The sequence below is a fragment of the Dermacentor albipictus genome, unplaced genomic scaffold (assembly GCF_038994185.2).
Source record: "Dermacentor albipictus isolate Rhodes 1998 colony unplaced genomic scaffold, USDA_Dalb.pri_finalv2 scaffold_16, whole genome shotgun sequence".
Taxonomy (NCBI): Eukaryota; Metazoa; Arthropoda; class Arachnida; order Ixodida; family Ixodidae; genus Dermacentor; species Dermacentor albipictus.
In genome coordinates this window covers 10,301,160-10,323,166 of record NW_027225570.1, presented here as the reverse complement: position 1 = coordinate 10,323,166, position 22,007 = coordinate 10,301,160, and the positions used below count along the sequence as shown (strand labels likewise).

At 53.8% G+C, this 22,007-nt stretch overlaps 1 protein-coding gene across 1 annotated transcript; it reads right to left on the bottom strand.

The window, feature by feature from the left end:
- Window positions 1–2,752: 2,752 nt before the first annotated feature.
- Window positions 2,753–4,575, bottom strand: LOC135901704 (uncharacterized). The gene is made up of 3 exons (XM_065431546.1): window positions 4,054–4,575; window positions 3,219–3,426; window positions 2,753–2,868 (listed from the first exon to the last, which is right to left on the bottom strand). Exons 1-3 carry the CDS (start codon window positions 4,573–4,575, stop codon window positions 2,753–2,755), a joined length of 846 nt encoding a protein of 281 aa, XP_065287618.1.
- Between the last annotated feature and the right edge of the window lie 17,432 nt (window positions 4,576–22,007).

Genomic DNA, 22,007 nt, shown 5'->3' with positions numbered 1-22,007 from the left:
GCTGACCGAGACCGGAGAAACCTCCGCAGGTAAGTCACTTCGTGGTTTCCATTGAGCGCACAACACATAGCGCAAGATAGAGTGGTCAGTACAAACATTTCTTTGGTGCCACCTCCTAGGTCCGGAACCGAGGAGGAGTACTCCGAACAAGACCAGTTACTCGAAGAAGTTCTGGCAATCGCGAAAGAGAACGGCTATAAAATAAGAATCTTTAAGGAGGCACCGCTGGGCTCTGGCAGCTGAAACACATCAACCGTCGGTAGAAGTTCAGCGGCCCATGCGAGAGACGGCGCAGCGGAGGCACACGCAGCGGGCCTCGACGACACAGCAGAATGTAAGCATCTCGGATCTCGTCTTCCACTTTAAATGGGGAAGCGTTATTTAGCGAGTACTCGGAAAACAAAAATTAGTCAAATCCTGCTCTTGACATAACGCGTTACTCACGTGAATGCGTAGGTCTCCATAAATAGGTATGGGAAACCAGGAGCTGTATATCGTGAATAACAATTCCAGCGCCCACCTCATAATGTGCCGGGACTCAAACTCCTAGCTTTCAGCGCCTTGAAGTGGTGGGCAATTTGATCAATTGGGGGCAATTTGACAGATGGGGCTTAGATTTGAAAAGTGTGGGTCACTTAAAATATTTCAGCGGGGCCAACTGGAAAGTCTGGGAGTGTCCCTTGACGTGGGAAAACAACCAAGAAGTTTGAAAGTTGCACGTACCAAAAATTGGCGGGTTGGTCCTTGAACTTCGCATGAATGCCTACGCATTGTCGGACAACGCCTGTGGAGGTTCTCAATTTCTTCCTGTAGTCCTCTGTGCGGCCGATACAGCTGGGTCTAGTTTTATGGTCTCTTTTGGTACAATTTCAGGCGCTGGCGGAAATACAGTGACGCAGCTCTTGTCACAGATTGTGAGCGGATGCAATGACTATGAAGGCATCGAGGAATCATACTCTCCACCTGAACTCGACATGGACGATGCACCGACTGTGTTCAGCCCCAGTTGTAGCACAGAGTGCAGTCAAGTGCCTTCGGCAAGCATCAGCAGCCCACCAACGAATGCACGTCAGAGTGCCGAAGGAAACGTGGATCAGCCACAGCCTCCTAGGAGTGAGTCCACGCGTGGCCGCGGTAACAATACTTTCTCAATTTAGTTGCATTTATTAGCCGCTGAAAATATTTGGCTTTTCATTTCCACCTGCGTGCATGTTGACAACAGCGAATGCTAGTAATGATACGAACTGACACAATGTGCCGTTGACAAGAGAACTGCTATCAAATATATTTTGAATTGGTAATCCAAGCAGGCATGTTTAAGTGTTTTGGCCTCAACCTCAATAATTATACCTTTGGCACATATAGGAGCATCTCATATATGTTTCTGCAAAAAACCCTCATGCTCATGAATAAATTATTACGTTGATGCCTATTATAGTATGCCAATTCGATTCTGCACTCAAGACCACCCGTTATTTGTTCCTTATCATATTCGAGGACGTACAAAGCAGCTTGTGATGTTTGTGTAGGCACCTTAGTCTGTATGAATAAATGTGTCCCAAATTAATGCAGCGCTCTCATCTCTGGTGCCATGCCAGTAGGTACGGAAAAGGTACAGAAAAGAAAGAATGGTATCTTGTGTATGAGTTACCCCAAAAAATTTGTTTGCACAAAATCACTCTTAAAGATGTGTCGTCACACTGGTGTATTTTCATTAAGGGTGCATTTTCCTACACTGCCGTATTTTACAGGAAAAAGAAATCAGGCTGGAGGGCTTGACCAAGCTGACTACGACTTCATGGAAAAAAGGATGAGCATGATCAGTTTAAGAAGCAGAAAGACTATGTCATTGAATCGAGGCGCATCGCACTGGAGGAACAGCGCCATGCCTGGGAAAAGGAGAAATCTCTTAGGGAAATGGAATTGAAAAAGCAAGAAATGAATCAAAACGCCTTTGACAAGGCGGAGGAAAGACGCATACGATCAGAAGAGCGTGCTGAGGAAAGGCGTCAGAGGGCAGAATAACATACTGAGGAAAGGCGCGAAAGGGCTGAAGAGCGCCGCATGTTTACAGCTCAGCAGTAAAGCTTTTCGAGCATCATGGAAAGCATTTTGAACAAAATTAGCACACAGGAAGATGTTGTAAGAAACAACAAATAAAACACTGTAGATTTTGGCATTGCAATTGCAATAAGAGCGACAAACTCATTTCAAAGTTCCACACATGTTGTAACTCAACTTTATTATAGCAGCCACACAAAATTGTGTCGTTGACAGTGAGACTCCACAGAACAGAAAAAGAAAGCTGGCACCAAAGCAACGTTGAAAGCATTGTGCTTCAGACATGTGTCCAGTTAGGCACTAAACATATAAAAACATGACAGCTATTACGAACAATCACTTCTACAAGGGTAAAGGCAATCTGGAAAGCATAATGCCTTATGTTTGAGACAGTACTTCAGTGATGTGGCCTCAGGTACTCACTTAGACTAGGTGGATGTAGTTCAAAGTACTGAGACACCTGGCTGCCGTACAAACACGTGTGACAGTTAGAATAGTGGCTCCTTAGTACATGTGAGCGACTTCTTGTCGCAGCAATTTCTGATTTTTTTTTAAAATCCAGAAACGCAAATTCACTGATCACCTTCCCAAATCCCCATTCAACAGCCTGACGAACACGACTCATGCTAGTGTTGAATGCCAACTGCGTTGTCGTAAGCGAAGAGTCGCTACGACATTAATTACGGCTTCATTACGGCTTCATTAAGAGTGGCTTCAGTGGGTATGCAGGATCGCCGTATATGACGAACTGCTGGGGCCCCACCAACTTTTCCAGTTTCGCATAGAGGCCACTGCTCTGGAGTATCCCTGCAACAACAACAACAACAACAGAAAAGGAATTCAACTGACTAACAAAATGAGACAACATCGGTCGTGTAAAAATTAGTACTTTAAGTAAACATTTACCTCACCAACTATTCCTCAAGGGGTCAAGAAAGCTATGTAATAGCAAGTGTGAACATATGCGGAAAACTATTTCAAATATATCAAAGTGAAAAGGGAGAAGAGCAAGGCTCAGGTTGGCACCAAAGCAATTTTTGCCCGTACTTACCTTCCTGAACATATATTTATGAAAGAGACAAGCCGTTCCAGGTACCTGACTGTCTCTTAAAAATATCAGTGCAAAGTTCTTTCGCACAAGACACAGGGCAACCTACCTGCATCATGCCGCCTTCCAGGATAAGGGCCGCGAAGTTGGCACACAATGCCATTGGGACACATCACCGACTGGTACTTGAGCATGTACATCCGCTTATGGCCAGAAAAATAATCGCGTTGGTTCCTTTTGGGTCGGCATATGGGGTGTGCCGTGCCGTCGATAAATGCCCAGCAGTTTGTCAGCGCTGCACCACGGTTCCGGATGGCCTGCAAGACAAAATTAAATGTGATCAAAGCTCAGGCTGTAGTTAAGCATAAAATGGTATCTGTTCTTTTAATAGCCTTTCTTACATAGAGCCCTCTGTCGTAGATTATATCGCCCATAATGTATACGTACTTAAGTGAAATCTTGTAGCTTGAAATACACAACCTGCACTGATCACGTGTAACGTAGTCTACATGGCTATTTTATGCGAACCTTGCTGAGGTGATGTGCCGTTCGACCTAAACTGAAGAGACTAAGATTTCTGTGTCAAAATAATTTTTCGAACAATATGCTGATTACGTGTGACAGATATAACTGCTTTATAGGTGTCTTATGTGCCAATATGAGTAGTTCCAGTAATCGCAATGCTCCCGCTTGTTATGGCTATTGTCTTCTCTAGTCTATACCGGCACATGTCGACGGCTTGTGAATTTCTAACTTTATTCCCATCTACCGCTGCAACCTTAGTCCTCAATAAAACAGAAAAGCTGAAATAACAGTGAAAACAAGGCACAGTACCATACAGGGACAAAAAAAATGACGTTGTGTAAACAGACAGCAAAAACATCTGTTCTTGTTTCTGTTCAGTACCAGCACGAGGCTGGAAAAAAAATAAACAGTCAACTTACATTTGCAAACTCTCCAAGGGTGGCAGGACACAGCCAGTCATGGTTGTTGCAGTCTTCAAGCAGATGATGAAACTCGCTTACGATGTAGAAAATAACTTCTGACGCCACACTCGACATCACTGATGAATGCCTGCCGAATATAGTTTCGAGATCACACCACCTGCTTGGGTAGGCAAGTCGTCGAAGCGTAATACACAACGCCTCCCGACCGGGCACAGTCACATTTTGAGCACTCTTCACGGTCTCCGGCAGTTTAAGAGCACGAAACAAGTTATTGAAATCTTTCTCAAATCTAAATTGCTGCCTGAACAGTGAGGGCTCTATGTTGTCAATGTCGAGCAGCCCGCGCTGCGACCGATAGCAAAGCAACTCCGACGTTCTCTCGTGCCTGAAGTGGTACTCCAAGTCGTCCAACGAACCATTCAGAAGCTCTCGCTGCGTTTTTGTCATCAACAGGTCATCTATTTCTTTCCAGGACAACGTTGACAGCATGTAACGCTTGCACAACACACTTCCAGACATTGCTGAAACAATGATCGGCACGCATCAATGCACAACACCATGACAACACTGGCTTGGCTGAAATGCTCATCTTCGATTGAATTGGCTGCCGCAGTGTTCATACTTCCCGATAGATGGAGCTACGTGGTCCCTCTTGTCGCGCGTCACGTACGTGTAGCTAAAAGCGTTTCAGAGAGCGTGCACGTAAAGTACGTAGGCTTTTCACGTTTGCGTACGTGAAGTCTCTACGTACGTGTAACTAAAACTGTCTATTGGCTCCTGTTGAAACCCTGTCGTTGGACAAGGCAGAAGAAATTGGACGCTCGTTAGAAGCCTTGCACCGAGCGAACCGCGCGTTCGACTCCGAAAAAATACAAAGAATCGAGGCACCTCAACTTGGCGCTCCGTCGACGAGCCAAGATGACCGACTTCTTCCGAGATGCCTCCAAGATGACCGACTTCTTCAGAGAAGCCGCCAAGAGGGCCGACTTCTTCCGAGAAGCCGCCAAGAGGGCCGACATTTCGCACATGGCTCCTCCGGGAACCGTGCTGCATGCGATCGGTGTGGCACCACGAAACATATTGCAACGTACAGGATTTTTCCAGCAAGGAACCGGCGGTGCAACGCCTGCCACACGTTGGGCCATTTTGCATCAGTATGCCGAAAAACCCGTACTGTTCAACACGTCTCTTCCGCAGAGACGCTGTCTTCAACTTCCGCAGGGCAGCCGTCCGCGTCTGTCTTGACGGTAAGCGCTTTTGAAACTAAAAAAGATTTGGAAGTTCCGGTCGTAGTTAGCGGCGTCTGCATGCGACTGCTGGTGGATACGGGATTGTCTGTGTCATTCATGACGGCCGAAGATTTCAGAAATCACCTTGGTCGACAGCACAGGCTGTCACACACAACAGTGGACTTGAGGAATTTCTCCAAGCAACGCATCGACATTCAAGGCCTGTTTCAAGCCACTGTTCAGTTTTTCCAAAAGTCATGCTCCGTCAAGTTCCACGTAACGACTACAGGAACATCACTGCTGGGTTTAGACGCCATCCAACGCTTGGGCATTCAGATCGACGGTACGTCGCTGACATGTCGTCTACCATCGCTTCCTTCAGTACAGAGCCCCACAGGTGTGCCTCCGCGTTTTGATCACCTCTACAGTGATGAGTTGGGTCTCGTCAACAACTTTGTGCACCAGATTCATCGGCAGCAAGATGCAAAACCATTATCTTCAAAGTTGCGCCGACTACCCCTGGCTCTCCGTGACCAGGTCACAAATGAATTGCGACGTCTAGAGGACTGCGATGTCATCGAGCGCGTCGAGGCTTCTGAGTGGGTGTCTCCACTCGTGGTGGTGCGCAAGAAGGATGGAACCATGCGGCTCTGTGTAGATCTACGGGAACAGGACAGTCAAGTTCAAGAAAGGGTATTGCAAAAACAGTGGCAAACTAAGCAGTGTGTAGACAAACGTAGAGGTGCTCAGGCAACTCGTGTCAAGGTGGCAGACACCGTCAGAATAAGATTTAACAGGAAAGGATTTTTTAAGTACAGTAAACCTCGTATAGTCAAGGCCCAGATAGGACCATCTACTTTTCTACTCAGTGATGGAAAGACGTGGCATGTGTCTAAGTTAACCCTAGTGATAAAGGATTCAGCAGACAGTACATTGTGTACAAGTGATAGAGACTTTTCGTAGTCATATTCAAACTTGTATAGTCGTTCCGATGACTCGTCTGTAGTGACAGCGTCTTCTCATAGTCATAAGCTTCAGTTAAGTAGTCCGTCTGACTGTACCACTTCCGAGTCTACACAGTCAGCAGTCGTCTCTGATTCCGTGGGGGAATCGGTAGACTCCCAGGACTTGGGACGTCGAGAGGAGCTTCCTGGGCAGCCCTCTCCAGCTTTGAGCGACAACCACATTCAGTTTTCCAACCAGGGGGAGGGAAATAATAGTGGGAGGACTGGGTCTTCGAAGTCGACCGATACGCGTCGCAACCCCCAAAGTTTCTTCTGAGGTACGCACACGTCCTCATCGTGACTGCCTGTGTTTTGGTGCCCAATACTGGTGCGCGTGTATGTGAACTTGGGCGGGGACGGACTGAATTTGTTGTGGAGTTAAGTGCGTGCTTTGTGTGCGACTGGTGCGTGTGTGTAAACGTGGGGGGGGGGGGGGAACAAACTGAAATTGCCTTTGGACTTAAGTGCGCGTCTTGTGTGCGCGTTTCACTGCATGCTTGCTTTGTTTCCAGGGGGGGGGGGGATGATGTAGTATAGTGTCGCCCCCTGTCAGATCTCTGACAGGACATCTCTGAAGGACATCAGAGACGTGACGCTCCGCTATACGAGGTACGGGCTGACCGTATTTGCGGACAACCGTAAATCGATTGATGACTTCCAACAAGCGATAGCAGCGAACTCGGTCGCGCGCGTTTATTATCATGCGCGTCGCGCAACAACGCCATCCCTGTATAACGTTCTCTGGAGTAGATCTCGATATCGGCCCCGACGAATTCCTTCGCACGTTGAACGAGCGTAATTAGGGTCTCGATCTTGACCTCGACAAATGCAAGGTCCGGGTAACGTTCGGGGAGAGGGCGGGCACGCGCTCGTACGTGGCGGAAGTCGACCCGGAAGGCTTCAAGATAATCATGTCGCGACCGCGGCTGTCGGTTGGGTGGACTTCAGTGCGCGCAAGGGAAGACCTGCACGAGCCCACGTGCACTTTATGCGCGGCGTACGGACAAGGGCGCATGACGTGCCCTCACAAGGAGGACCCGGCAAAGGCGAGATGTATGAAGTGCGGCGGTAACCACTTGGCCGTGACTTGCAAAGTGAAGATGGGAGACGCCGAGGTGCGTTGCTCGGAGTGCGACAGGGTGGGCCACAGCGAAAAGAACCATCCCACCGGATTCCCCTAATGTCCGGTGCTCGTAGAAAACTACGGCGAACCGAAGTAGAGGGAGCGCCGCGGAGCGGGTTGGTTGAGAGGACGGAGACGCGTCCGAAAACCGGCGAGTGTCGTGGGAGCGCCCGCTCGATCGGTGAAACGCAGCGACCAGTGGAAACCAGCATAATACGATTAAACTTCGACCACGCCAAGCGCGCGCTGGCGGCCGCGACGCGTCGGATGGAGGAGATCGGCATATCCATCGCGGCAATCAACGACCCGCCGTGGACGAAGAGGGCGAGGCCGCATTTACCGCCGGACTTCTCGTACTTCGGAGTGGAAGAGGAGCCCCTGAGCGCCGTCCTGGTCCGCCGGCCGGACTTCGACGTGTTTCCCGTTTACGTGTCACGGCGAGTGGTTGCGGTGCGGTGCACCAAACGAGACCGCGAGTGGCTGCTGGTCGCTGCGTACGCGCCGCCGCACGTCTCGATTGAACCCACATTGGAGGAGATCTCGGCGTGTCTGGACGGAGGAAGGACGCCTGAGGTCTTGGTCATGGGCGATTTGAACGCAAAGCACGCCTGTGGGGGCCGAGGGCCAACGACAACCGCGGCTCTCGCCTGAACGAGTTTGCGGCGGCGCGTGGGTTGGTGGTGCTGAACGTCCGCCGCCGTATCGAAAGCTCGAAGGAGAAACACGCGGGCGAGCGGCGCGCCGACTGTAGTCGCAAATAGCTATTTTCGAACCGTTCCGGGCGGCCTTCGGCAGAGCGAAAGGGCGAATGATTCTGTAGCCGCTGAAAAGACCGGAGGGCGACCGAACGGAAAGTGTTCTGCAATCCGCAGAACTACTATTGACAACGCTGATCGCCAAAGACAACGCCGACACGGACCTGCCCGTGCACAGGGAAATCCGCAACCAGAACGTGCGGCCCTACGCGTCGCAGGAACAGGACAGCAGCTTCACCGCTGGCGAGGTCGAGGCGACGCTGGACAAACTGGTCATTGGATCGGCGCCGGGCCCGGACGGCTCGACAGCGGACGCGGTGGTCGCGCTCTGCACGTCCCACCGACGGTTAGTACTGAACATTTTAACGCGACAGCGTTAAGGAGCTCGTGTCGCGGAAAAGCCGGTGTCGGCGTCCGTGGCGTTGGCCGTGAGCGATAAATCCTGGCAGGCACTTCATGAATAACAAACAACTTGCAAGATGGGCTGGGTGGGAATCGAACAAGGTTTCCGGAGTGTGAGACGGAGACTCTACCACTCAGCCACGAGTGCGATGCTTCAAAGCGGTGAAAAAGCGCCTCTAGTGAATGCGGTGTTGCCTTAGAAACGAGCCATAGGAATACTGCGGTGTATATCGGTAATTATGAACATGTAACTTACAGAAGTTGCAGTTACACGAGTAGCGAAGTGCGTTTCCGCTACATTTCTTCAGCGCTTTCCGCACACGCAGAGCCATCTTGCGGCTCAGAAGACCCTCTCCTCTCAATGTACGGCGCTGCCCCGACAGGAGGCGCGCCACGCGCGCATTGGGGTTGTGCGGGGACAGGTGCGAGGCGCGTCATGTCCCGGACTCCCTCTCCCCTGACGACGTTTCTCCTTGCTCCCTCACGGGTTGCAGAATCAAGCGTCCTTCCATCCTTTAGATCAATATCTGTCTATCTCTCTGCCCGTGCCGATCACGACGTCTGACTGGCGTGCATCGTTTCCCCGGGGTTCCGAGACGCCGAGTTTTTTGGTTCGTTCCGCTTGCTCAGGCGAACGTTTCGTTGCCGCGCCGAACGCTCCGCCGCTCGACGCTCACCGCGTCCGATGCGGGGCGCCTCGTAAGTGATCGCTGCGCCGTAGCCCATTGTCTTACACCCCTTGGCGAGTCGACGGGAACGCTGTCGCGTTCCACTCTTGAAAGCGAAGCTTAAGCGTCCTCCAATTTTTGAACGCGGCGCTCGCCCTCGCTTACTTCCTTAAGACGTGGAGGAAGGGAAGAGGGATATTTATTGCCAAAACCGGCAAGCCACCCAATACGCCACTAGCCTACCGCCCCGGCCGACTGCTTCCCCGCTTATTCCCGAAATCAAAACGAAAATAAATGGTGGGGAAAAACCTGAACCTGCAGAAATGCATACCAGGTTTAAAGCCAATTGAAAATAAATGAAGAGGGGTTGTTAAGTAATACCCAAAGCGCATGGTTTGGTGGAGAAAAGCCAATTGGAAAAAATAAAAGTGTACGGATAGGTAACGCGTTGGTGTCCTAAAGCCTCTCAGCGAGCTCAGAAGCCCTCGCGGCGGGCTTTTAATGAGAATGAAATAAAGAGGCAGAGACGAGGTGGCATGGCCATGCCGTAAACGAATAAAGAAAAGAGCCCCCCTTTCCCCAACACAAAGCAAGAAAAGTTCAAAATGCAAAAGAAAGAGGAAAAAAGGGGGGAGGAAAGTACAGTACACTCTGTAGGGGACGTCACAGGCCGGAAAGTGAGAGACTAAGGCAAGAAAGAAAAGGAAGGGAAGTAAACAAAGAGCCGTAATACAGACGCGACAGGCGGCGCGAAACACAAATGTCGCGGCAGGGCACGTACAGTGTCACGGGTCGGCACACAAGTGTTCACAGCGTACACAGTCGCTGTATCGAGCGGTGCCGCAGGCAAGACATGACCAGAGGCTCCAAGCAAGGGGAGCGGAAAGCGTCCCCGTTTATTCAACAGCCGTGTATATATACACTAAGTGGGAGAGGGTGTGTTCCCTCACCACAATGTGTCATGGGCGATACCGATATCTGTCACGTCACACGTGCCATAGATGCGAAGCCAGCGCTGCGCCAGATACGATACATCCCCTTTCCTTTCAAAGGAGCAAAAAAAACACAAAGGAAACAACATTAGTAGAAATGAATATTGAGAACGCGATTTAGGGAACTTGCACAAAGCTTCGATTATAAGTAAGCCTCTGTGGGGGCCTTCGCTCTCGGGTTGACCTTCTGAACGCAGGTTCTTGGTTCTGCTGCAAGCATGCAGGAGCGTTGGATGAGGTGGGAATGTGGCCAGTTGTGGCCGGTGACTCGGCGACAGTGTTGTTGCTGCATGGTGAAGGTTTTCCGTCAGCCCCTTGGCGGAGGTCTTCCTCAGAGTCACAAAGGCCTCTTTGTCGAAAAGCTTCTCTTGTAGGCAGCAGATGTCGCCGATTGCGCCGCAGGAATTTGCCATCCTCAGTGATTATGTTATACGACCGGGGATATGTCGCAGCTTGAACGACTTGACCTTTGGTGGCCCACTCCCCTTCTCTGATGCGTACCGTGTCTCGGGGGTTGAGTGGTGGTAGTCGTCGGCTGCAACGGTCGGTCTGACGATGCTTCTGTACGCTGCGACCTGGGCAGGGCCGGACGTCGGGCAACGTTGTCCGTAGTCGTCGTCCTTGAAGTACTTCGCCAGGTGATGGTCCGGATTCCATTGGAGTAGATCTGTAGGCAAGAAGACCAAGCCAAAAATCGTGATTCATTTGAGTGCTTTTCTTTAAAATCCTCTTAACTACTTGCACGCCTTTTTCCGCCAGACCGTTGGACTGGGGGTACCGAGGGCTGGAAGTGGTGTGGATGAAGTCGTACCTTCGGGCAAACGCAGCAAAAGCGTGGCTAGAAAATTGTGGGCCATTATCCGAACAAACTTCAACTGGTATGCCGTATCTAGCAAAAATTGCACTTGTTGCTTCAATGACCGTCTTCGCGGTAGTATCTTTTAGCAGCTCTACTTCAGGAAAGTTTGATAATGCGTCGTAGACGCACAGTTATGACCGTCCACCATGCTCAAAAATATCGATGCCGACACGATGCCACGGTTTATCAGGTACTGGGCGCAACTGTAACGGATCTTGGGGCTGTCTGTACGCGTACGTTTTGCATGCAGAACACGCCTGTGCGAAAGTTTCTATGTCACGGTTTATTCCTGGCCAGAAGACAAGATGCCTGGCCCGTGATTTGCATTTATTGATGCCCAGATGACCTTGATGAATGCGTTCCAAAGTTTCTTTCCTCATCGTAGCCGGAATTACAACTTTGCACCCTTTTAAGAGGACTCCGTTCACGTGAGAAAGCTCTCCTTCAAAAGATTTCCAGTGGCCTTGGAGTGCTTTTCCTGCCGCCAAGTTCACAAGAACTTGCCTTAATTCTTCATCCCAACTAGTTTCCGTAGCCAACCTCTTCCAGGTGTTATCGGTGACAAGTGAAGAAACAACACTTACTGCGTGGACTTCAGTGTCGTCGTTGATGACGTCGTTTCCCGTGATGGGTCCGGTTGTTGCACGTGACAGCATGTCAGCGAGCAGCAGTTGCTTCCCTGGTGTGAACTGAAGTTTTACGTCATAGCGAAGAAGGCGCAGGAAAAAACGCTGCAACCTCGGGGGCATGTCGCCAATGGCCTTCTGCGAGATGGCGATCAAGGGATGGTGATCAGTTTCTAGAATAAACGGCCGACCGTAGACAAAATGGTTAAACTTCTCGCATCCATATGCCAACGCCAGGGCCTCCTTTTCAATTTGCGAGTAACGTTGTTCGCACTCTGTAAGTGCCCGCGAGGCATACGCGACTGGCTTCCATGTATCCTGGTGGCACTGCAATAGCGCTGCGCCGATTCCGTTTTGCGATGCATCACATGACACCTTTGTTGCTTTTGTTCGATCGAACACGGCTAGTAAAGGCGCTCTACTTAAACTTTCGCAAAGCTGCTTCCACTCTTCAGCGTGATTAGGCGTCCAGTCAAACGCAGTATTCTGCTTTATAAGATTTCTGAGGAGCGTCGTCCTTTGGGCCAGTAACGGCATAAACTTGCTGAAATAATTCACGGTTCCTAGCATCCTCTGTACTGCGAGCTTGTCGGTCGGCGGTGGAATTTGAATCATTGATTTTGTCAGTGACGGGCTTGGTTTGATGCCTTCCTGGTCAATGACGTCACCAAGAAACTCGATTTTACCGACACCAATGGAACACTTGTTCGGATTAAATGTCAGACCGCCGCGTTCTGCTGCTTGCAGTACCGACTCCAGGCGCCTGTCATGCTCCTGTCTCGACGACCCCCACACCAGTACGTCATCAACGTATACTCTTACCCCAGGAAGGCCTTCAACAATTTCATTTAGCGTTTTCTGAAATACCTCAGGCGCCGATGCTATACCAAACGGTAAGCGCAGAAATCTGTAGCGCCCGAATGGCGTTGCAAAGGTGCAACTTCGGGAGGTTTCGTTGTCCAACGGAATTTGGTGAAAACCAGAGTTCGCGTCAAGACGGGTGAAAACTGTAGCGCCCGCTAACTCTGCCTCTTGTCTTCTCTTCGCGGCATTGTGTAATGTTCTCTCTTGATGCATTGATTAATCCTCCTGGGGTCGATACATACTCGAATTTTCCCGTCCTTCTTTCTAACAATGACCAATGGGCTTACCCAGTCTGTGGGCTCGGTGACTTTGGTTATGATGCCCGCGCGCTCCATACGTCCCAGTTCTTCTCGCAAGGGTTCCTGTAGGGCCAGCGGCACTCGTCGGGCTGCTTGGACGATTGGCGTGGCGTCGTCACGTAGAACCATTCGATAGACCCTTTCAACGCACCCGGTTCCTGTGAACAAGTGGCGAAAGTTTCTTGCGACTTCCTCGCAACTGTTTCGAGATACTGCGTGTATGCGTGACACAAGTCCAAGATTTTCGCTAGCCTGTAAGCCCAGGATGGCGTGATGCCCCTTGGACACCACGAAGAAGTCGAGGACGGCGCAACGGTCACCTAGTGCTAATTCTGCACGAATGACGCCATCATGCTTGATAACCCCTCCGCCATACGAACGTAACACCGCGCTGCTTGGTTTCAGGGGCGGTTTCGGGCGAATTTTACGGTAGCAACCGAAAGGTAGTAGATTTGCTTGCGCTCCTGTGTCGACCTTGAGTTCAAGTGGTACGTTCTTGATTTGGCCGACAACTGTCCAGTCGTGTTGCTTTGGTGCGCAGCTTGACTCGTCCAGAATGTCAGAGTTATCTTCACCGCCCTGAAGTTCGCCTATATCGGCAAATCGTCTGCAGCAGATAGCGAAATGGTTGGGGCGTTGACATTTGCGACATGTTTTCCCGAATGCAGGACACCTTCGTGGCGGGTGCATACATGCGCACTTAGGACACTTGTAATGCCTGGGCAACTCACTTTGTTTACTTGGGTGTTCCTTACGCATCGCGTCAATGTGGCTTTCGTCTCGTGCCCAAACTTTTTGTTGCGCTGCCGTCGCTTCAGCTGCTTTAGCAGCCTGCTCAGCCTTCACTAAATTCAGCGTAGTGTCCCGCAGCAACCTTTCTCTAAGTTTCTCGTCGTTAGTTCCATAAACAATTTGGTCCCTAATCATTGCGTCCATTTGGGAGCCAAAGTTACATGCTCGTGCCTGGTTCTTTAAGTCTCGCAAGAAAGGTTCGAAAAGCTCACCAGGGGCCTGGACTCGCGTACGGAAAACGTAGCGCTCATGGACTTCGTTCTGCTGAGCCGCACAATATGCATCGAACTTCGCAATGACAGTGGCGTAGTCATTCCTGCTCTCGTCTTCGCCAAAGCTGAACGTGTTGAAGATCTCGATGGCTTCCTCGCCTGCAACGCTCAGCAGAAGTGCTGTCTTGCATGATTCCGTTCGAGGATTGCCGGTTGGCTGTTCTGACGCGGCGAGGAAAAATTCGAACCTTTGCTTGAATGCCTGCCAGTTCTTGGCAATTTCACCAGCCGAGCTCAGCGGGCCTGGTGGCTTCAGGAAGTCCATGGGGCTGGTCTTGTAGTATAATCTTCGGTTCACCAAGACTGGACGTCGGCGTTGATCCCACTTCAGACACCATGTATCGAGCGGTGCCGCAGGCAAGACATGACCAGAGGCTCCAAGCAAGGGGAGCGGAAAGCGTCCCCGTTTATTCAACAGCCGTGTATATATACACTAAGTGGGAGAGGGTGTGTTCCCTCACCACAATGTGTCATGGGCGATACCGATATCTGTCACGTCACACGTGCCATAGATGCGATGCCAGCGCTGCGCCAGATACGATACAGTCGCGACCAACGGGTGGCCTCAGGAGTAGCGGTGGGACCGGGAGGCGCGTCCGTGGAGCGTGCAAGAGGGGCGCGAGCCTCCACTCGATGGCAGGCCAGAGTCCATGTCTCCGTGAGGCCAAGCGAGCGTACACGCAGTAATGCGCCACTTGAAGGTCGGCCTCGGGACGGGCGACCGGGCCTGGAGCCGCGCAAGTCCACCAAGCAGGCGGGCCGCGGGGCCCTACCAGAAGGCAGAGCACAGTCAGTTCGCCCACAAGGCCGAGCGGAAGGAGGCACAGCAAGGCGCGACTAGATGATCGGCCCCGGGGTAAGCGACCGGGCCGGGAGCCGCGTATGTCCACAGAGCAGGCGGATCGCTGCGCTCTACTGCAAGGCTGGGCACAGGCATGTCCTCCACGGGGCCGATCGGATGTAAACACGAGAAGTCTTGAATAGAAAAGAATAAGGAGAAAAGCGGACAAAACACCGAAAACACAGAAGACACTAAAAGGAGAAGGAAATAAAACAAATACAGTCACGCGATACGCGCGTCACTCACAAAGCGTTCGCGCAGGTGTTCTTCAGCCGGGGGTAAAGTTCACCAAAGAACACTATTCACACGGCGCAGGCAACTCCGGGGACGACAGTCGTTGTCTTCAGTCTTGAACCGGCAGCGTCGGGCGTCTCAGCCGCCCCGCGACCGGCGTCTTCGGGACGGGCTGACCGTATTTAGCGACGCGCGCCCTCAGCCGCGTCCGGCGCGCCCCATCGCGTACCGACGAGCGGGGGAAAGCAATCCCGACGGCCGCAGCGACTACAACGAGCGAAGATGTGGTAGACAACACCTGTGGCACTCCGAGCCACGAGGAATGAGGCGTTCCCCGGTGCACGAGCAGCCCCGACAGGCGAATGCGCGGCTGTCATCACTTGCGGCCCGCCCCGATAGCGGTCGCGCAGTGGCGGAACCAATCGGTTGCGTCAGGACAGCGAAGGAGGTGTTTCGCAGCACGGAAGCGGCTTAGTCAAGCGAATAAGTGATTGTCATCACCAGCGATGCATTCCGACATCGGCCGTGCCGCGACGGAGCCAATCTGCCGCACCACAACAATCAAGGAGGCGTTCCCCAGTGTATGAGCGGCTCCGACAGGCTAATGTGCGGCTGTCAACGCCTGTGGCGCGCCCCGATAGCGGCCGCACAGTGGCGGAATCAATCGGTTGCACTATAACAGTGAAGAAGGCGTGCCGCAGAATATTAGCGGCATCGTCGAGCGAATGAGCGGTTGTCACCAGCAGCGGCGCGTCCCGACGCCAGCCGCTCAGCCGAATGAACGAGGGGCGAGGAGCGTCGCGCGCCAGCTCGCAAGCGTCGCGATGAGATGGACAGTCCACTTTCATCTTCGTGCAACGTCTGGCAAACTGGCACTGATGAGGTCGATCATCTGCGTTAATAGTGTTCGCGCTTGTGCGCTTCCGAGCAGCGAGGGGTGCATTTGTGGCGTGATGCGATGCGACGCTCGCTCCCGTAATTCCGCGGCCAGTTCCCGAGTCATGGCGCAATCATTAAGGAAGTGGGCGGTGCCTTCGCATATCTTCCCACAGGGACACGTCTTGTCGCGTTGCAGACCAAATCGTGCAAAATAAAACGGGAATCGTCCGTGCCCCGTCAACAGTGTGGCCAACTGGCGCGACGGCGGAAAGAAGCTCGGGATCTTGAGTGTCGTCGGGACCCAGCTGTAGAGATCCGTGTCAGTGTGGAACGATGACACGGATCGAGTGTTCCACTGCGCCGTCATCTCTGCGTGGAAAGTGGCACGGACGGCGCGGAAAGGAATCTTCGTGTGCCTCGTGATACCGCGAGTCGCCGCCGCGCTCGCCGCCATATCGGCCAGCTCGTTGCCAAATACGCCCTTGTGGGCAGGGACGTAATGCAGGAAGAACGGGGCGCGCTTCTCCAGGTGGCAAAGAAGCTTCTTAATGGCATCGATTCTGACATCCTTGGTGGTAGGTCGTTCGATTGTCGTGAGCAACGATAGACTGTCAGTGTATATATAATAGGGCGGCGTGTGAGCGTGCGAGTTGATGTAAGACAGCGCCTCCTTAAAGGCCAGCCCTTCGGCGCAATATGCGCTTGATGCCGCGCTCAGTCGGTACCGCAGCACGGCGAGTATGTTTTCGCGTGGCGTCAATACCACAACCGTGGCCCCGGCGGATCTAGAGGTGAAAGATCCGTCCGTGAAAACGTGCGTGCCCGAGCGAGTGGAAGCCCTGGGCGCCTCGCTCTCGTGTAGACGCACGAAGCAGAAGCCCCGCGCCTCTGACGGGTGTTCTCGCCAGCACTCGCGCGGATATAGCACGTCTGCTGGCGTGTAAGTTTGGGCGCCGTAAGTGACCGTGCGACGTCTTTGGAATAAGTCAAATTCCGCGTTGAGGCGGTCAAGTTCTAGGTCAAGTGGCGGCTGATTGAGAAGCACCTGCAGCGCCTCAGTGCGCGAGGTGCGGTAGGTACCCGTAAGCGTCAGTAATAACGTTCGCTGCACCGTGTTTATCCGTGCTCTAAGCCTGCAGTCGGGTGACGCGCTCCACCACACTGGTGAGGCGTAAGCCACAGCCGGCAATAATACCTGACGGTATAACTGCCGGCGAACCTTGGAACCGAGGGTCGCGTGCAGACGGATGAACGTAACTGATTTCAGCGCAAGTGTTCGGCCTTTCGTTGCAAATACTCGGCGTGGTCGAAGAACGATAATCTGTCTATTACGGCGCCGAGTACCTTGATGGAGTTCTTGAACGAAAGGCCTTTCTTGTTGCTGTCGATCTTTATTGTGGGCTTACTTTTTTCCATCCCGCCTTTACCGAATGAAAATAAGACACATTCGGTCTTGTCGTGGTTAAGGCGGAGTCTAGTTACACTCGTCCACTCCTTTATAGTGGTCAGAGCGGCTGCGGCTCTCGCCATGGTGTCAAGGCGGTTGCGTCCAGGGATTAAAACAATTGTGTCATCTGCATACGCCTGGACTCGGACGCCTTCCGGCATGTCCAGCCGCAGCGAGCTGTCAATAACAACGTTCCACAATAAGGGGGAGAGGGGCGATCCCTGTGGGCTTCCCAAGGTGGCCGCCGTACTCACGGCGCCCGAATAACATTCGAAGTACACCGAGCGGTCGCATAGAAATGTTTTCAGGAGCCCGAGGGGGTTGCTGGGGCAACGGCGCTCCCTGAAATAGCTCAATACGGGTGGGTGCCACACGCTATCAAAGGCTCCCTGAAAGTCCAGGGAGACCAGCGTAACCGGCGTTTCCCTCGCCCTGTGCTCGCTGATGAATTCGCACAGGGACTGGAGCGCCATAACCGCACTACTTCCATGCGTAAAACCATACTGCTGCGGGTGGATGTGACGCTCCGTGAGCAAAAAGTGATAGAGGCGTCCGTACATCAGCCGTTCCAACACCTTCCCAAGGATTGATGTCATGCATATTGGCCGGTAAGCTTGCGGCGTGTCGGGCGGCTTGCCAGGTTTAGCTATAAAGATCCCTCTGCCCCTTCTCCACGTCCTGGGGAAGTAGCCGAGAGCGAGCGCAGCATTAAAGATGTTGAGCACAAAACAGCGATGGGACGTACAGATCGCAATCACTGTGTCCGCCGTGAGGTCGTCCGGGCCCGGTGCCGATCCGAGGACCAGTTTTTCTAATGTCGCTTCGACCTCTCCCGCAGTGAAGCTACAATCCTGCACTGGCGACATGTAGGGCAGCGCGTTCTGGGCGCGAATCTCCCGGTGCACTGGCAGATCCGTGGCGTCATCATCCCTCGCTATCAGCGTGCTCAAGAGAAGTTCCGCGGAATGCAGAACACTGTCCGTGTAGCCGCCCTCCGGTCGCTTAAGCGGCGGCAAAAGCGCCCGCCCGTGAGTCCTGCCAAATGCCGCCCGGAAAGGTGCAGAAAACAGCGACTTGCGGCTACAATCGGCGCACCGCTCGCTCGCGTCTTGTTCTTTAGCGCGTTCTATGCGGCGGCGGAATTTCGCCAGCGCCTCGCTGTATATCTGACGATGGAATGGTCGAAGGGCGTCATCCCGGCATCGCTGAAAGCGGCGTCGGAGGGCCCGCGTTCGACGCTTCTCTAGCTGCAGCTCTGGGGTCCACCAGCTTCTACCCGGTTTATGCGGGATGGCCGGCCGAAGATGTTTGGTGCGAGTTTGTTCGATGACGGTGTACATCTTTTCCAACATTGCGTCGAGCGCCCTCGGCGAACGGATGTCCGCGCCTGCTGCCCGCCGGAACCGAGGAACCTCTCGTAATTCCGCGACAAAGTTCAGGCGGCCGCACTTCGTGAGGCGTTTGCCGCGCACGGTGTCACTGTGCAGTATCAGGTCGATGGCCCTATGCTCCGAAAACGTTTCGTCCGACGACACATTCCACCTGTAGCCTCGACGGACGAGCGCAGGAGTCGCGAGGGTTACATCGATCCAGCTGTCGCTGTAGAGGGTTGAGTAGGTGGGTGGGGACGCCGCGTCATTCAGAACCACGAAACCGTGCGCCGCCACAAATTCAATCAGACGAGAGCCGCGGTTGTCGTTGGCCTTCGGTCCCCACATGGCGTGTTTCGCGTTGAAGTCACCCATTACCAGGACCTCAGATGTCTTCCCTCGTTCAAGACAGTCCGATATCTCATCTAGCGTAGGCTCTATGGGGACGTGTGGCGGCGCGTACGCAGCGACCAGCATCCATTCGCGGTCCTTTGTGGAGCACTTCACCGCGACCACTCGCTGAGACATATGCACGGGGAACACGTCGAAATTCGGCCGATGGACGAAGATGGCGCTCAGGGGTTCCTCCTCTTCCCCGAAATACGAAAAATCTGGCGGTAGCTGCGGCCTCGCCCTTTTTGCGCATGGCGGATCGTTAATCGCCGCAATAGATATGTGGGCCTCGTCCATCCGCCGCGTCGCGGCCGTCAGCGCGCCCCTGGCGTGGTCGAGGTTTAAGTGCATGATGTAGGTTTCCGCAGGCAGCCGCGCATTGACGATCGATCGGGTGCTTCCGCGACGCTCGCCAGATGTCTGATGCGTCGCCATCCCCGCGCCCCCCGGCCCCACGGCGCTCCCTTTACTTCGGGTCGCCGTAGCGGGTGTGCGCCCTGAGCCGCGCCACCTTTTCTAGAAGGATCGGACACTCCGGGAAACCGGTGGGGTGATTCTTGTCCCTGTTGCCCGCCTTATCGCATTCGGAGCAACACACCTCGGCGTCCCCCATCTTGACTTTACAAGTGACGGCTAGATGACAACCGCCGCACTTCATACAGCGCGCCTTAGATGGGTCCGCTTTGTGGGGGCATGTCATTCGTCCGTGTCCGTAAGACGCGCAAAAGGTGCACGTGGGCAAGTGCAGGTCCTCTCGTGCGCTAACCGATGTCCAATCCACCGTGAGTTTTGGAAGCGATAGAATCTTCCGAAACCCTTCCGGGTCTACTTCTGCGACGTATGATCGCGATCCCGCCCTCTCTCCGAACGTAACACGGACCTTGCACTTGTCAAGGTCGAGGTCAAGGCCGCTTACGCTCGTTGAGCGTGCGGAGGAATTCATCTGGGCCGATGTCGGGATCTACCCCCGTGAATTTAACGCAGGGGCTGCGCTGTTGGGCGACGCGCATTATGATGGCCGCGCGCGTGACCGAGTTCTCAGCTATGGCCTTCTCTAAGTTGTGTAGCGATGTTGCATTATTTGTAAATACGGTCAGCCCGTACCTCGTTTGGTGTATCGTCACGTCCGTGATGTCTTCTGCGAGTGGGTCGACGTTGGTTTTGAGCAGCCGGAGGACGTCTCGCGCCGGCGTCGCTGTCGTCCCCACCGGCGTGAGGAAGGCGACATGTTTGTGTGTGGCACCGGGCCTCCCCGCCTCGGCGCCCACCGCCGCAGCAGCACCGGGTCCACCGCCAACCGCGCCGGTAGCGGACGCAAGGCCCGCCTTCAGCGCGGCCGCGTAATTCATGCGGTCCGCGGGTGCGCCCGCCGGGCCTCCCGCGCCCGTGGGCGCAGCGACCGCGCACGCAGGGATGGTAGGGCCACGAGCCGCGGGCGCCGGGCCAGCCGCCACGACCGTCGGAACGCCCAGGCCAGCCTCCATGACGGCTAGGCGCCTCTGCAGCTCAGCGGCCTCGCCACGCGCCTCGATGAGCTGGCCCCTCAGCTCGATGGCCGCGCCGCGCTCCGTGGCCCTCTCCGCTCGCAGCTCCGTTTTAAATTCGGCGCAGATGCCGGCCATCTCAAAGATCCGCGTCAGGAAAAAATTACCGACGATTACGTTACTTCCTAATGCGAAATTTGAGCGCAGCAAATAAGCTGTTTCACCTTTTCGATAGATTGAGGCAAAGAAATCGAGCAACACATGTATGCGCTATCACAGAATTTTTTTTTTATTTTTCACACGTATTCCTTTAACAAAGACTCCACTAACAGTTCTTGACAGTCATGAAGGAAGCTTTGTGGTCGGAGAAATAGACTGATATATGTTCGACTTGGTACACCAATGCGTGATTCTCAAAGACGAGATCTATACAAGTGCCTCGCGAGGTTGTCACAGCCGTGGGACGCGTTACGAGCGAGAGGAACGGGATGTTCTCCCGCATAAGTGTTAGGAAATTGCTGTTTGTCTTTATGTCAACATTAAAGTCCCCCACTACTAACATCGGTGTGGATCGATGGACGGTTAATGCGAGTTGCAGGAAGTGCACGACGTCTTTCGTGAGTGCGGTAGCGGACTCACGAAAGCGGTATCAGTCGGTCGCTGCTAGCGCTGGGGGGATGAAAGGGGGGCGGAGCTGGTTACGAGGCCGACGATAACGCCGACGACGACGCGAAACCCAGGAACGGACGCCAAAGAGCCATTTGTGTAGCCAGCCCTCCTCCACAGTCTCTCCTCCTCCCTTCCATCATCCTCCCTCGCCCGGAGAGCCGACAGCGCGCATGCGCGGCGGCGGAGCAGATTCGTCGGCGAGCTGGTTACGAGGCCGACGACAACGCCGACGACGACGCGAAACCCAGGAACGGACGCCAAAGAGCCATTTGTGTAGCCAGCCCTCCTCCACAGTCTCTCCTCCTCCCTTCCATCATCCTCCCTCGCCCGGAGAGCCGACAGCGCGCATGCGCGGCGGCGGAGCAGCAGATTCGTCGGCGAGCTGGTTACGAGGCCGACGACAACGCCGACGACGACGACAACGCCGACGACGACGACAACGCCGCCGACGACGACGACGCGAAACCCAGGAACGGACGCCAAAGAGCTGCGCTTTAAAAGGTACGCGCCTCCACGGGCACGCGGTTGGCCGGGAGGTTGCAGAATGCGACGGTCTCTTCGACGATCGTGCGCAGCCGACCCCGCGCCGTAGAACCGGGGTAGCCGGGAACCGCCGCCGACACGGCCGTGCCCTCCGACACGGATGAGAGGGCCTCCTCCTCCTCGCCACCACCCGCCGGCAGCCGGGCCTCGTCCTCGGTGGCTGGGAGCTGGTCGACCAGCTCACTGAAACGCACGAGAACCGCGTC